This window comes from Tachyglossus aculeatus, chromosome 1 (genome assembly GCF_015852505.1).
Source record: "Tachyglossus aculeatus isolate mTacAcu1 chromosome 1, mTacAcu1.pri, whole genome shotgun sequence".
Classification (NCBI taxonomy): domain Eukaryota; kingdom Metazoa; phylum Chordata; class Mammalia; order Monotremata; family Tachyglossidae; genus Tachyglossus; species Tachyglossus aculeatus.
In genome coordinates, this window is record NC_052066.1 from 78,799,475 (window position 1) to 78,812,611 (window position 13,137).

The 13,137-nt window shown below is 41.9% G+C and overlaps 1 protein-coding gene across 1 annotated transcript in view; it reads left to right on the forward strand.

Annotated features, from left to right (window-relative positions):
• LOC119932425 (claudin-15-like) overlaps positions 1 to 13,137 on the forward strand; it is a 51,799-nt gene that overhangs the window by 30,971 nt on the left and 7,691 nt on the right. The window contains exons 3-4 of the mRNA XM_038751597.1: positions 8,062 to 8,226; positions 10,074 to 10,155. Of these exons, the coding sequence (XP_038607525.1) occupies positions 8,062 to 8,226; positions 10,074 to 10,155 (247 nt within the window). The remainder of the gene's footprint in view (positions 1 to 8,061; positions 8,227 to 10,073; positions 10,156 to 13,137) is intronic.

Genomic DNA, 13,137 nt, shown 5'->3' on the forward strand with positions numbered 1-13,137 from the left:
TAAGCACTTAATAGATGCCATTGTTGTTATTATTATTATTATTATTATTATTATTATTATTAGACGAGTGAATTGTGCGGTTGGGGTTGTAGTAGGAAATATATTTCCTCTAGACAGTAAGCTCGTCATGGGCAGGGAACGAGCCTACCAAATCTGTTATATTGTTCTCTCCCAAGTGCTTAGAACTATGCTCTGCACACAGTAAGTGCTCAGTGAACACCATTGATTGAGTACACATATGTGCGTACACATATATGTGTACACATATATGCATATTATCAACTCACACACGTATCATAAAACAGATATTTGCAATACTGTTCTCACTGAACCCATAGCTTTTATTATTATTATTATGGTATTTGTTAAGCGCTTACTATGTGCTAAGCACCATCCTAACTGCTGGGGTAGATACACGGTAATCAGGTTGTCCCACATGGGGCTTACAATCTTCATCCCCATTTTTCAGATGAGGTAACTGAGGCCCAGAGAAGTTAAGTGGCTTCCCCAAGGTCACACCGCAGACAAGTGGTGGAGCCGGAATTAGAACCCATGACCTCTGACTCCAAGCCCGTGCTTTTTCCACTGATCCACACTCTCCTATACCTCCGTGACTAGCCTTGATCACAGGCTATAACCTAACTTTTACTACCAATCTAAAGGAATTTGGAGCAGCAAAAATTCCTGACAATTTGAAAAAATATAGATCTAAAATAGTATTAGTTTTAAGTTTGAATGACCTTAATTAGATGTAGGCTGTTTGTAATGATACAACAACTTTGTGGGTTCAGGTGAACCCTAGATATTTCTCAATGTTGGACTGTAAAAAGTATGAGCCTTTGTTTTCAACTGTAATAATGGGATACAATCCTTGCCCTGAATGAACTCATTATGACAAATAATAACAAAAAATAATAATAATAGTATTTAGTATTTATTTATTTAGTATTAGTAGTGCTTGTTATATGCTAGACACTGTACTGAGTGCTGGGGTGGACCTAGTGCTTAGAACAATACTTTGCACATAATAAGCACTTAACAAATACTGTTATTATTATACAAGCAAATCGGGTTGGACGAAGTCCCTCTCCCATATGGGGCTCACAGTCTCAATCCCCATTTTACAGATGTGTTAACTGAGGCCCAGAGAAGTGAAGTGAGTTGCCCAAGGTCACACAGCAGACAAGTGGAGGAGCTGTGATTAGAATCCATGATCTTCTGACTTTCAGGCCTGTGCTTTGTCCACTACGACAAATGAAACTGGGTAGTGTTATAGCATGCTCCCTTGGGTATTGCTGGAATTCTGCTAGCTACATCACCTCTTTGAATAAATTTGAAAACAGGCCCACTCTGATCTTCATGTAATTCACCCAGATTCTTAGGATACTCCATGACGGAATAGTTGCTTCAGTTAGGGATCCTGAAACCTCTGTCTGACCTGATCCTATTTCCAAGTTAGAATGACTAATCCTTCATTCCCTCTTTTTTTTTGATCGTGTTTGTTAAGCGCTTACTATGTGCAAAACACTGTTCTAAGCGCTGGGGGGGATACAAGGTGATCAGGTTGTCCCACGTGGGGCTCATAGTCTTAATCCCCAATTTACAGATGAGGGAACTGAGGCACAGAGAAGTTAAATGACTTGTCCAAAGTCGCACAGCTGACAATTGGCGGAGCCGGGATTTGAACCCATGACTTTGACTCCAAAGCCTGTGTTCTTTCCACTGAGCCACGCTCTTCTCCCACTCCCCTCTGCACAGTCCTTGCACTTGGATTTGCTCCCTTTATTCACCCCTCCCTCAGCCCCACAGCACTTATGTACATATCCGTAATTTATTTATTTATATTAATAGCTGTCTCCCCTTCTAGACTGTACGATCAATCTGGGCAGGAAACCTGTCTACCAATTCTGTTGTACTCTCCCAAGCACTTAGTACAGTGCTCTTTACACAGTGAGCTCTCAATAGATAGAATTGGCAGATTCAATTCCTCCCCACAAGGAACTTAGAGTCTACAGAGATAGAGAACAGATCCCAAAGGCCAGCATCATCTTTAATCCTGCAATACAGTGTAGCCACAACTGGAAGTAATGTGGAGCCTGGGCCTGGGAGTATGAGGATATGTATTCTAATCCTGCCTCTGCCACGTGTCTGCTGTATTGCCTTGGGCAAGTCACTTACCTCCTCTGGGCCTCAGTTTTCTCATCTATAAAATGGGGACTAACATTGTGAGCCCAGTGTGGAACATGGACTGTGTCCAACATGACTAGCCTACATCTACCCAGGTGCTTAGTGCAGTGTCGGGTACACGGTGAGCACTTTACAAATACCATAAAAAAAGGGACATCAAATACCATACTAAGTAAAAGGTCTACAAGTCGATAAGACTTATGGTGTCAAACCCACTATGTGACTGTGAAACCCAGGACTGCTCTAGAGGACATTTATTCATTCAGTCAATCGTATTTATTGAGCACTTATTGTGTACAGAGATCTGTACTAAGCACTATGAAAGTACAATTCAGAAACAGAGACAATCCCTACCCAAACAGGGGTTCACTGTCTAGAAGGGGGGAGACAGACATCAAACAAGTAAACAGGCAACAATAGCATCAATAGAAATAGATACATACACATCATTAATAAAATAGAATAATAAATATGCACATACATATACGTGCTGTGGGGCGAGGAGGCGGGGAGGGGTGAAGGGAGTCAGGGCAATGGGGAGGGGAGGAGGAGCAGAGAAAAAAGGGGGGCTTAGTCCGGGAAGGCCTCCTGGAGGAGGTGAGTTTTCAGTAGGGCTTTGAAGGGGGGAAGTGTGCAAGTTTGGCAGAATGGCAGAATAAGCTTACTACTTATTATTATTGATTATTATTGTATATATATAATATATATATATTATATATATATCATTGTATATGTGGTTGTACATATTTATTACTCTATTTATTTATTTATTTTACTTGTACATATCTATCCTATTTATTTTATTTTGTTGGTATGTTTGGTTTTGTTCTCTGTCTCCCCCTTTTAGACTGTGAGCCCACTGTTGGGTAGGGACTGTCTCTATGTGTTGCCAATTTGTACTTCCCAAGCGCTTAGTACAGTGCTCTGCACATAGTAAGCACTCAATAAATACGATTGATTATTGATGATGATGATTACTATTATTAATATTATTTATTAGTATTTATTCAATCATATTTATTGAGCACTTACTGTGTGCAGAGCACTGTACTAAATGTTTAATTATTATTAATTATTACTAATTATTTCCTAAAATGCAGTCAGCTTACTAGCAGCAAAGCAATCTCATGACAATGCAGTACTGCTGGGTGGGATATGCAAGAAGAATGGATGACAGCAGGATACCCAATAGCTATTAGAGAGGGAACAGGAAGGGAACATACACAACCCAGGAGAGGAAAAGATATAGGTTTTGAAAATACAGTGAGGCATAACCTCAAACCGTTTTTAGAGAGGAGAGGACTGTTGGGAGATTACAACAGCAAACAATTCTAGTGGGGGGAAATGGGCAGAACATTTGTCCTAGAGCAAAGACTTCATGAAAACAGGGATAAAATGAAGATCTGAAAGCAGACGCAAACCCACTAACTCCCTAACGATCTGCTCGGCACATAGTAAGCGTTCAACAAATACCATAATTATTATTACCCTTATTTGTGAGCAATGTGGGAGGTTGTATTGATCTCACATTGATCTTTGCACCACATTTACATATAATAATAATAATAATGTTGGCATTTGTTAAGCGCTTACTATGTGCGAAGCACTGTTCTAAGCGCTGGATGTAAGTAGGCCTCCACCACCAATCGGTCAATCAATCAATTGTATTTTATTGAGTATGCAGAGCACTGCATAAAGCATTTTGGAAAGTACAGTGTACAGAGTTGGTAGACATGATCCCTGCCCACAAGGAGGTTACAGTGTAGAGGAAGATGGTATTCTTATCATCTTCCAGTACGAAGGATATCTATCTAAGTGGTTATTGGTATGCTGGCTCCGATGTGACTCTCTAATGACATGAACAAGCTAGTTTCTTCTCATCTACAGCAGCAGCGGGGCTTAGTGGAAAGCACACAGGCTTGGGAGTCAGCAGTCGTGGGTTCTAATCCCACTTCCTCCACTTGTCAGCTGTGTAACTTTGGGCAAGTCACTTAACTTCTCTGTGCCTCAGTTCCCTCATCTGTAAAACAGGGATTAAGACTGTGAGCTCCATGTGGGACAACCTGATTACCTTGTATCTACCCCAGCACTTAGAACAGAGCTTGGCACATAGTAAGTGCTTAGCCATCATTATTAATGTTATTATTACCTTGTCCCAGTAATGAAGCTCTTATTTAAACATATATCCCTAATATTGATCCTTCTAGACTGTAAGCTCATTGTGGGCAGGGAACGTGTTTACCAGCTGTGTTTTACTGTACTCTCCCAAGCTCCTAGTACAATGTTTGCACACAAAGTGCTCGATAAATATCACTGATAGACTGATCTGCTGAACCTTTGCCCATTAAATAAGATAATACAATTTTCAGGGGGTACCGCAATTGAAAATATGACCCTCCCCAATTAGGTCTAATCTTAAAAAAAAACCAACAAAGCAGCATAGTCTAGTGTATAGAATACAGACCTGGGAGTCAGAAGGCCCTGGGTTCTAATCCCACATGCGCCACTTGTCTGTTGTGTGACCTTGGGTGAGTCACTTCACTTCTCCGGGCCTCAGTTGCCTCATCTGTAAAATGGGAATTGAGACTTTGGACCCTATTTGGGACAACCCAAATATCCGGCATCTACCCCAGTGCTTAGTACAGTGCCTGGCACATAGTAAGTGCTTAACAAATACTATTCTTATCTTCTCCCTAAAGTTTTCCTAGGTTACCCCCTTTTAGCCCAGATCACAACAATTACTACACTGGCCATTTGTCACTAGCCATAGCTCTGCAACGTATGTATATATGCTATGTTTCTGAGTTAAAAAGATTAGGAACTTCATAATTCTGACATTCTTGTTTCGTGTTTAATTCTGTTTGGGTATTTATAATTGTCCTAGCTCCCCCCTAGGTTTTAAACTCTTGAAGCGAGGGGGCTCTATCTTTCTCATTTAGAGTACTTCCTCCAGAGCCTGGTCTGATGGGACTGTCCGTGTAACTGGGGTGAGGAAAGGGAGGAGGTGAAGGTAGGGTACCAAACACTATAACTGTGCTGGCTGCCATAAAGAGTGATCAGCTCCAGCAGAACAGCTCTTCTAGGGAGAGATTTTAAACGAGGCCACATTGCTTAGCTATTTTCATACATTCTCCTTTAGTCCTTTTTTAAAAAAAGGCATAGGCCATCTTTCAGAATATATTCCTGGAAGTAATCTGCTGTGTGCCTCACCGAGAGTCATTTAAGACAAATAGAATGGACTAGAACTCCAACAATCAGCATCCAACAGGGAATTTTGCTTCTGGTTTCTAGCAAAACCTTATTTCAGCTCTATTTATGGTTACATACAGCTTCTTTTACCACCCACTGACTTTCCTTTGATTTTCAAAATATTGAAGTCCCGGACAAGAAGTTCTTTCCTCAAAATTGCTGATCAATCTGGGGAGCTCTGAGTCAGTGTGCTAGAGTGGATAGAGCATGCGACTGGTATTTGGGATGGAAAGGTCTAATTGGCAGGACTCTGACTAGCTGGGTGAGTCTGGGCATGCCATTTTTCCTCACCTTGTCTCCATTACTCCATATATGAACGAGCTGTGATGGTGCCTGTACTTCTGGATACCTCCCACACCCTACCAAGGCTGAGTGTGTAGAATTATATAATAACAATAATAATAATGATGGCATTTATTAAGCGCTTACTATGTGCACAGCACTGTTCTAAGCACTGGGGAGGTTACAAGGTGATCAGGTTGTTCCATGGGGACTCAGAGTTTTAATCCCCATTTTTCAGATGAGGTAACTGAGGCACAGAGAAGCTAAGTGACTTGCCTAAAGTCACACAGCTGACAATTGGAGGAGCTGGGATTTGAACCCATGACCTCTGAGTCCAAAGCCCATGCTCCTTCCACTGAGCCACGCTGCTTCTCTATATCCAAAGTGTGCTTTGGATAGGGGTTTTCACCACTGGGAAGGCACTAGGAAAACCTAGAAAAGCAGCATGGCCAGTGGAAAGAGCATGGGCCTGGGCATCAGGAGTACCTGAGTTCTAATCGCCAATCTAATCTAATTTAATCTAATCTAATCTAATCCTAATTTGTCAATTGCTTGCTGGGTGAACTCAGGCAAGTGACAACTTCTCTGTGCCTGTATATATGTATATACCTATATATATGTATATATGTTTGTACATATTTATTCTTCTATTTATTTATTTTACTTGTACATATCTATTCTATTTATTTTATTTTGTTAGTATGTTTGGTTTTGTTCTCTGTCTCCCCCTTCTAGATTGTAAGGCCACTGTTGGGTAGGGACTGTCTCTATATGTTGCCAACTTGTACTTCCCAAGCGCTTAGTACAGTGCTCTGCACACAGTAGGCACTCAATAAATACGATTGATTGATTGATTGATTGTGCCTAACTTCTCCTATTCTCTCTCCTACTTAGGCTGCGAGCCCCATGCATGTACAGCGTAATTAACTTCTATCTACCCCAGTGCTTAGTATAGTGTTTGATACATAACACTTAACAAATACAATTAAAAAAGGCTCTCTGCCATGTTAGGAGGTGGAAAACTAACTCACCTCCATAGCAGATGATCTGACTGCAGTTTATGATTGGTTGCAGCTATCCCATCATTAAGGTTCTGCTTTTTTTATGATATTTACTAATCATAAACAGTGGCCAGGCACTGTTCTAAGCGCTGGGGTAGATACAAGCTAATCAGGTTTGACCCAGTCCATGTCCCACATGGGGCTCACAGTACTAATTCCCATTTTACAGATGAGGGAACTGAGGCATAGAAAGGTGAAGTGACTTGCCCAAATTCAGCAGGCAAGTGGCAGATCCGGGAACCCCAGGCTCTTTCTCTATCCACTACATCACCTCCTCCAAGAGGCCTTCCCTGACTAATCCCCCCCCTTTCCTCTTCTCCCACTCCCTTCTATGTCAATCTGACTTCCTCCAGTTGTTCACCTCTCCGGCCCAGTCCCACAGTACTTATGTACACATCTGTAATTTATTTATTTATATTAATATCTGCCTCCCCCCTTCTAGACTGTAAGGTTGTGGTGGGCAGGGAATGTGAATGTGTCTGTTTATTATTGTAGTGTACTCTCCCAAGCTCTTAGTACAGTGTTCTGCACACAGTCAGTGCTCAATAAATGTGGCTGAATGAATAAATAGAACCCTAGTCCTTCTGACTTACCCGCTTGTGCTCTATCCAGTAGGCTGCACTGCTTCTTTAGTTGATTCTACATTATTTATAATAATAATAATAATAATGGCATTTATTAAGCACTTACTATGTGCAAAGCACTGTTCTAAGCACTGGGGAGGTTGCAAGGTGATCAGGTTGTCCCACATGGGGCTCACAGTCTTCATCCCCATTTTACAGATGAGGGCACTGAGGCACAGAGAAGTTGACTTGCCCAAAGTCACACAGCTGACAGTTGGCGGAGCTGGGATTTGAACCCCTGACCTCTGCCTCCAAAGCCCGGGTTCTTTCCACTGAGCCACTCTGCTTCTATTTGATTTGACTGAGTGGCTTCAGGTGGGAGCTGGGATAATATCCCTCTTTTACTTACTCTTAATTAGGGATTTAATTCCTAGTAGTAATTAGGAGAAACTGGGCTGTGCAGGCATACATGTGGGGTGAGGGAGCAAACAGTATAGGTTGCAGCCCCCCAGAGGGTTGTATGGAGGGGTGGTTAAAACGTCCTCTGTGTCTGAATTTAAATTAGAATATTCTTCCAGATGCTAATAAAATCTTCCTATACCTCTTAGAAACAATCTGTGCTATGCTGAAGAAAATGTCCTTGTGAAATAGAGTAGAACACTATGGTTCCTGTCCATAAAAAATGGGTTTTGAGGCCTCTTTTCTTTTTTTTGTTGCAGGTTACATACAAGCCTGTCGGGCTCTGATGATCATATCCCTTGTTTTGGGGTTTCTGGCCACCTTGTTGTCCATGTTTGGTTTGCAGTGCACTAACGTGGGCTCCACTGATGAGAAAACCAAAGGAAAGATTGCAGTGACTGGAGGATCACTTTTTATTTTAGCTGGTAAGAAACCATAGGTCTATTATGTGGTTGATATGGAGAAGCTGATGGGTTGAAAATAACTTCTACATAAAAATTTCATTTCCAAAATGGGAATTTTTGAGATGTTGAATTTGGAATTTTGAGAAGCGGTGGGGCCTACGGGATGGAACACAGGCCTGGAAGTCCGAAAGACCTAAGTTCTAATCCGAGCTCCACCACTTGTCTGCTGGGTGACCTTATTCATTCCTTTATTCATTCATTCAATCATATTTATTAAGTGCTTACTATGTGCAGAGCACTGTACTAAGCCCTTGGGAAAGTACAGTGCAGCAATAAAGAGTGACAATCCCTGCCCACTATGAGCTCACAGTCTAGAGTGGGGGAGACAGACATCAATAGAAATAAACAGACATCAATATAAATAAATAAAATTACGGATACACACATGAGTGCTGTGGGGCATGGATGGGGGAAGAGCATAGGGAGCAAATCTGGGCTATGCAGAAGGGAGAGGGAGTTGAGGAAAAGTGGGGCTTAGCCTGGGAAGGCCTCTTGGAGATGTGCCTTCAGTAAGTCTTTGAAGTCAGGGAGAGTAGTTTTCTGGCAGATTTGAGGAGGGAGGGCGTTCCAGGGCAGAGTTAGGATGAGGGTCAGGGGTTGGCGGTGAGACAGGCAAGATCGAGGCACAGTGAGAAGGGTAGCTCTAGATGATCGAAGTGTGCAGACTTGGTCATAGTAGGAGGGGGCAAGGTGATGGAGACCTTTAAAACCAATGGTGAGGAGTTTTTGTTTGATATGGAGGTGGATAGGCAACCACTGGAGATATTTGAGGAGGCAAGGTGACATACCCTAAACGTTTCTGTAAAAAGATAATTTGGGCAGCGAAGTGAAGTATAGACTGGAGTGGGGAGAGGCAGGAGGTTGGGAGGTCAGCAAGGAGGCTGATGCTGTAATCCAGGTGGGATAGGATAAGTGTTTGCGTTAACCTGGTAGCAGTTTGGATGGAGAGGAAAGGGTGGATTTTAGCAATGTTGTGAAGGTGGGACTGACAGGATTTGGGGACAGATTCAATATGTGGGTTGAATGAGAGAGCAGAGTCAAGGATAATGCCAAGGTTATGGGCTTGTAAGACGGGAAGGATGGTGGTGCCATCCACAGTGATGGGAAAGTCTGGGAGAGGACAGGGTTTCGGTGGGAAGTTAAGGAGCTCTGTTTTGGACACGTCACTTCCCTGGGCCTCAGTTCCCTCATCTGTAAATGGGAATTCATTCTACTTAGGCTGTGAGGACCATGTGGGACTGGGTTATTTTGTATTTACCCTAGTGTTTAATATAGTCCTTGGCACATAGGAAGCACTTAACGAATACTATGATAATTATTATTATTAATTATTATTGTTTGAATTGTTACCATTTTGAATCACCAACAATTAAATTGTGAGATATCTTAAACTGATGCATCTTTGAGTAATGGTCTTTGTTTCTAGATGACGGGCTCCCTGACTAAGCCACCCTTTCCTCTTCTCCCACTCCCTTCTGCATTGGCCTGACTTGCTCCTTCTGTTCATACCCCGTCCCAGCCCCACGGCACTTATGACATAGCTGTAATTTATTTATATTAATGCCCGTCTCCCCCTAAGGCTGCAAGTTCGTTGTGGGCAGGAATGTGTCTGTTGATTGTATTGTATTCTCCCAAGTACTTTGTACAGTGCTCTGCATGAGGTAAGTTCTCAATAAATACAACTGGATGAATAAGTGATTGTGCTGCCCTGATCCATCCTTTCTTCCTCAGTTTTCAATCCTCAGGCAGATTCTCATCCCACAGAAAGTCTAGCTGCAATGTTTATCCATTGGTTTGTGTTCTTGCAGGGGTTTTGGCTCTGGTGACCCTGTCTTGGTACGCCTCCAGGATCACTGCTCAGTTTTTTGACCCGCTGTATGGTGGAACCAAGTAAGTAGCTGCCCTGAATTTTCTTTTATTCCCCTGAATAGAAGTTTGGTCAAGTTAGCTTCAGCTTGGCAGTTCCCAGAGCAAGTGAAGGAAGGGGATGCCTTACTCACTGTGGGTAGAATGTGTCTACCAACTTGTATGCTATGTGACTTTGGGCAAGCCACTTAACTTCTCTGGGCCTCAAGTTACTTCATCTGTAAGATAGGGATTAAGACTGTGAGCCCCATGTGGGACAACCTGCTTACCTTATATCTACCCCAGTGCTTAGAACAGTGCTTGGCACATAGTAAGCACTTAACAAATACCATTATTATTACTATTATTATTATTATTTTTACTGACTGGCTCTGGTTGAGGGGCATCTGCCTGTCCCAGAATCAGCTCAAAGATGCCTTCAGTAGCTATGCATCACTTAGCTCTCATCTGACTAAGGCACTGTTTCAGGTTCTGATTCAGTTTGGATTCAATCAATCAATCAATAATGTTTATTGAGTGCTCATTCTGTCCCAAGCACTGTACAAGGTGTTTGAAATAGCACGATACTGTAGTGTTAGCAGACACATTCCCGGCTCATAGGGAGCTCGCTGTTTAGAAGGGAAGACAGATATAAAAATCAATTACTGATAAGGGAAATGGGGGAGTATAAGGATATGGACATCAGTGCTGTGTGGGGGGAGTGAATATCAAAATGCTTTAAGGTGTTAAGGTGTTCAGACCGTAGTGCAGAAATAATGTAGAAGGGAGGGAAAAGAGGAGAAATGAGGGCCTAGTGAAGACTGTGAGTTCCATGTGGGACAGAGACAGTGTATGATCTGATTATAATTGCATCTACCCCAGCGCTTCAATACCATGTTTGGCATATAGTTGTTGGAATTATTATTAACTGAAATAAATACTTTTGGTAAAATTATCCATCAGTGTTTTTACAGTTTTTTCAGCTTTAAAATGGTCCTTCTCCTGCTGGTAGCAACTGCGACAGCACTTATTTCTGTTCGGCATTGTACTCTCCCAAGACCTTAGTACAGTGCTCTGCACACAGTAAGCATTCAATAAATACCACTGATTAAGCAGCATGTTGCCATTCTCATTCCAAAATGCCTTGCTTTTCTAAAGCATATCCTTTCTAATCTCCACATTAATCCCAGACTTGAGGACAAAGACTTGGCTAGTAACTGCAACATCAGATGCAGTTTCCATTGTCCATCCTATCCTCAGGATTGAAAACAATGAACACAATCCATCATCTACCATGGCAATACTGTTTTCCTGCTTTCTTAATACAGAGGATCCTCACTGGTCCTTTTAATCAATGTTTCATCTCTGCAGTTAAACATAAAGCTTAACTGCTTCTAAATGCTGAGCCAAAGAATCTGTGATACAATTCTAAAAACTTATTTAGGAGGTATGCCTTTTAGACTATCCCGCTTTGTTAATCTTAATGATAGTGTGTTCCTCTAAAATGACTGTTCTTTTGCTCCCAGATGGAGTCAGTTATTTTGATTTAATGTAGCTCTCCTTTCTGAAATATTCAGGGTCATGTTTTGTGGGAGAGAAACTATTATTGTATTTAGTTTTGCCCCCTGGATAAGCTCAATTTTAACACTGGCTTGTCAGATGGAAAAGACGGTGTCTTGGCCCAAAGGCTTAGTGAGGGAGTTATGACAGGGTCTCAGATAGTGATGGGGCTACTTCCCTTCCAAGGAGGTAGAGAAAGCTTATGATGACGATGATGATGATGATGATGATGATGATGATAATAATAATAATAATAATTGTGGTATTTGTTAAGAAGTTACTATGTGCTAGGTACTGGACTAAGCGCTGGAGTGGATACAAGCAAATCAGGTTTGACACAGTCCTTGACTCATGTGGGGTTCATAGTTTCAATTCCCATTTTTCTGAACTTATAGTACCAACAGGCAGCTCAATCATAGAGGAAGGAACAACCTTGGTGCTTAATTAGCCGAACTGGTCAGAACAATTTTTTTTTAATGGTGTTTGTTAAGCTCTTATTCTGTGACAGACACTGTTTTAAGCACTGGGGAAGGTAAAATCTAATCAGATTGGACACAGTCCCTGTCCCACATGGGGCTCACAGTCTTAATTCCCATTTTTGAGATAAATGAGGCACAGAGAAGTTAAGCTAAGGTCACAGTTGAAATGGTTGGATCTTTTCTCCACATGGGGACTCCCACCCTCCTTATATACTTTTCTGTGGATCCATTCAGGGGAAAGAATCTGTGAGGGTGCCCTGCCCCAGGGCACACAGAGTATGACTATAACTCAATTCAGAAGGGACAGAAAAAAACTGCACCAGTCTCAGGTTACTTGCTTTTGACAGTTAGCCCTCCTTTCCCTAAAGTCATCACTAATATTTCTGGAACCAGAACCAGAAAATTATTTCCATAGGGGAAACTCAATATCAGTTAATCTATCAATCAGTGCTATTTATTGAGCACTTACTATGTGCAGAGCACAGCACTAAGTACTTGGGAGAGTGCAATGCAACAGAGTTGATAAATACATCCACTGTCCATAAGGCGCTTACAGTCTAGAAGGGGAGACAGACAAAAAAGTAAGGTACAGATATACACATAAATGTTGGGGGCTGAGGGTGGGGTGAACATCAGATGTTTAAAAGATACAGAGCTAACTTCATTGGTAATGCAGAAGGGAGAGGGAGTAGAGGAAATGAGGGCTTAGTTGGGGAAGGCCTCCAGGAGGAGATGTGATTTTAATAAGGCTTCTCTTTGACAAATAAGCTACCCTTCGGCATATTCATTGAACAGTATGTTCTCCAAAAAGGACATATAGTTTAATGTTTGTAATTTTTTCACTGGATTTTCCAAGGTCTGACACAGGGCATGTGTCAAGATGGATTTTAAAATAGCAGTTATCCTCAGGTAATAGAAGAATTTGAAAGGAGACTATTGTGGGAGATGGGATCCATCTGAGAGGGGGATTTTTGAGCCCATCAGTCAG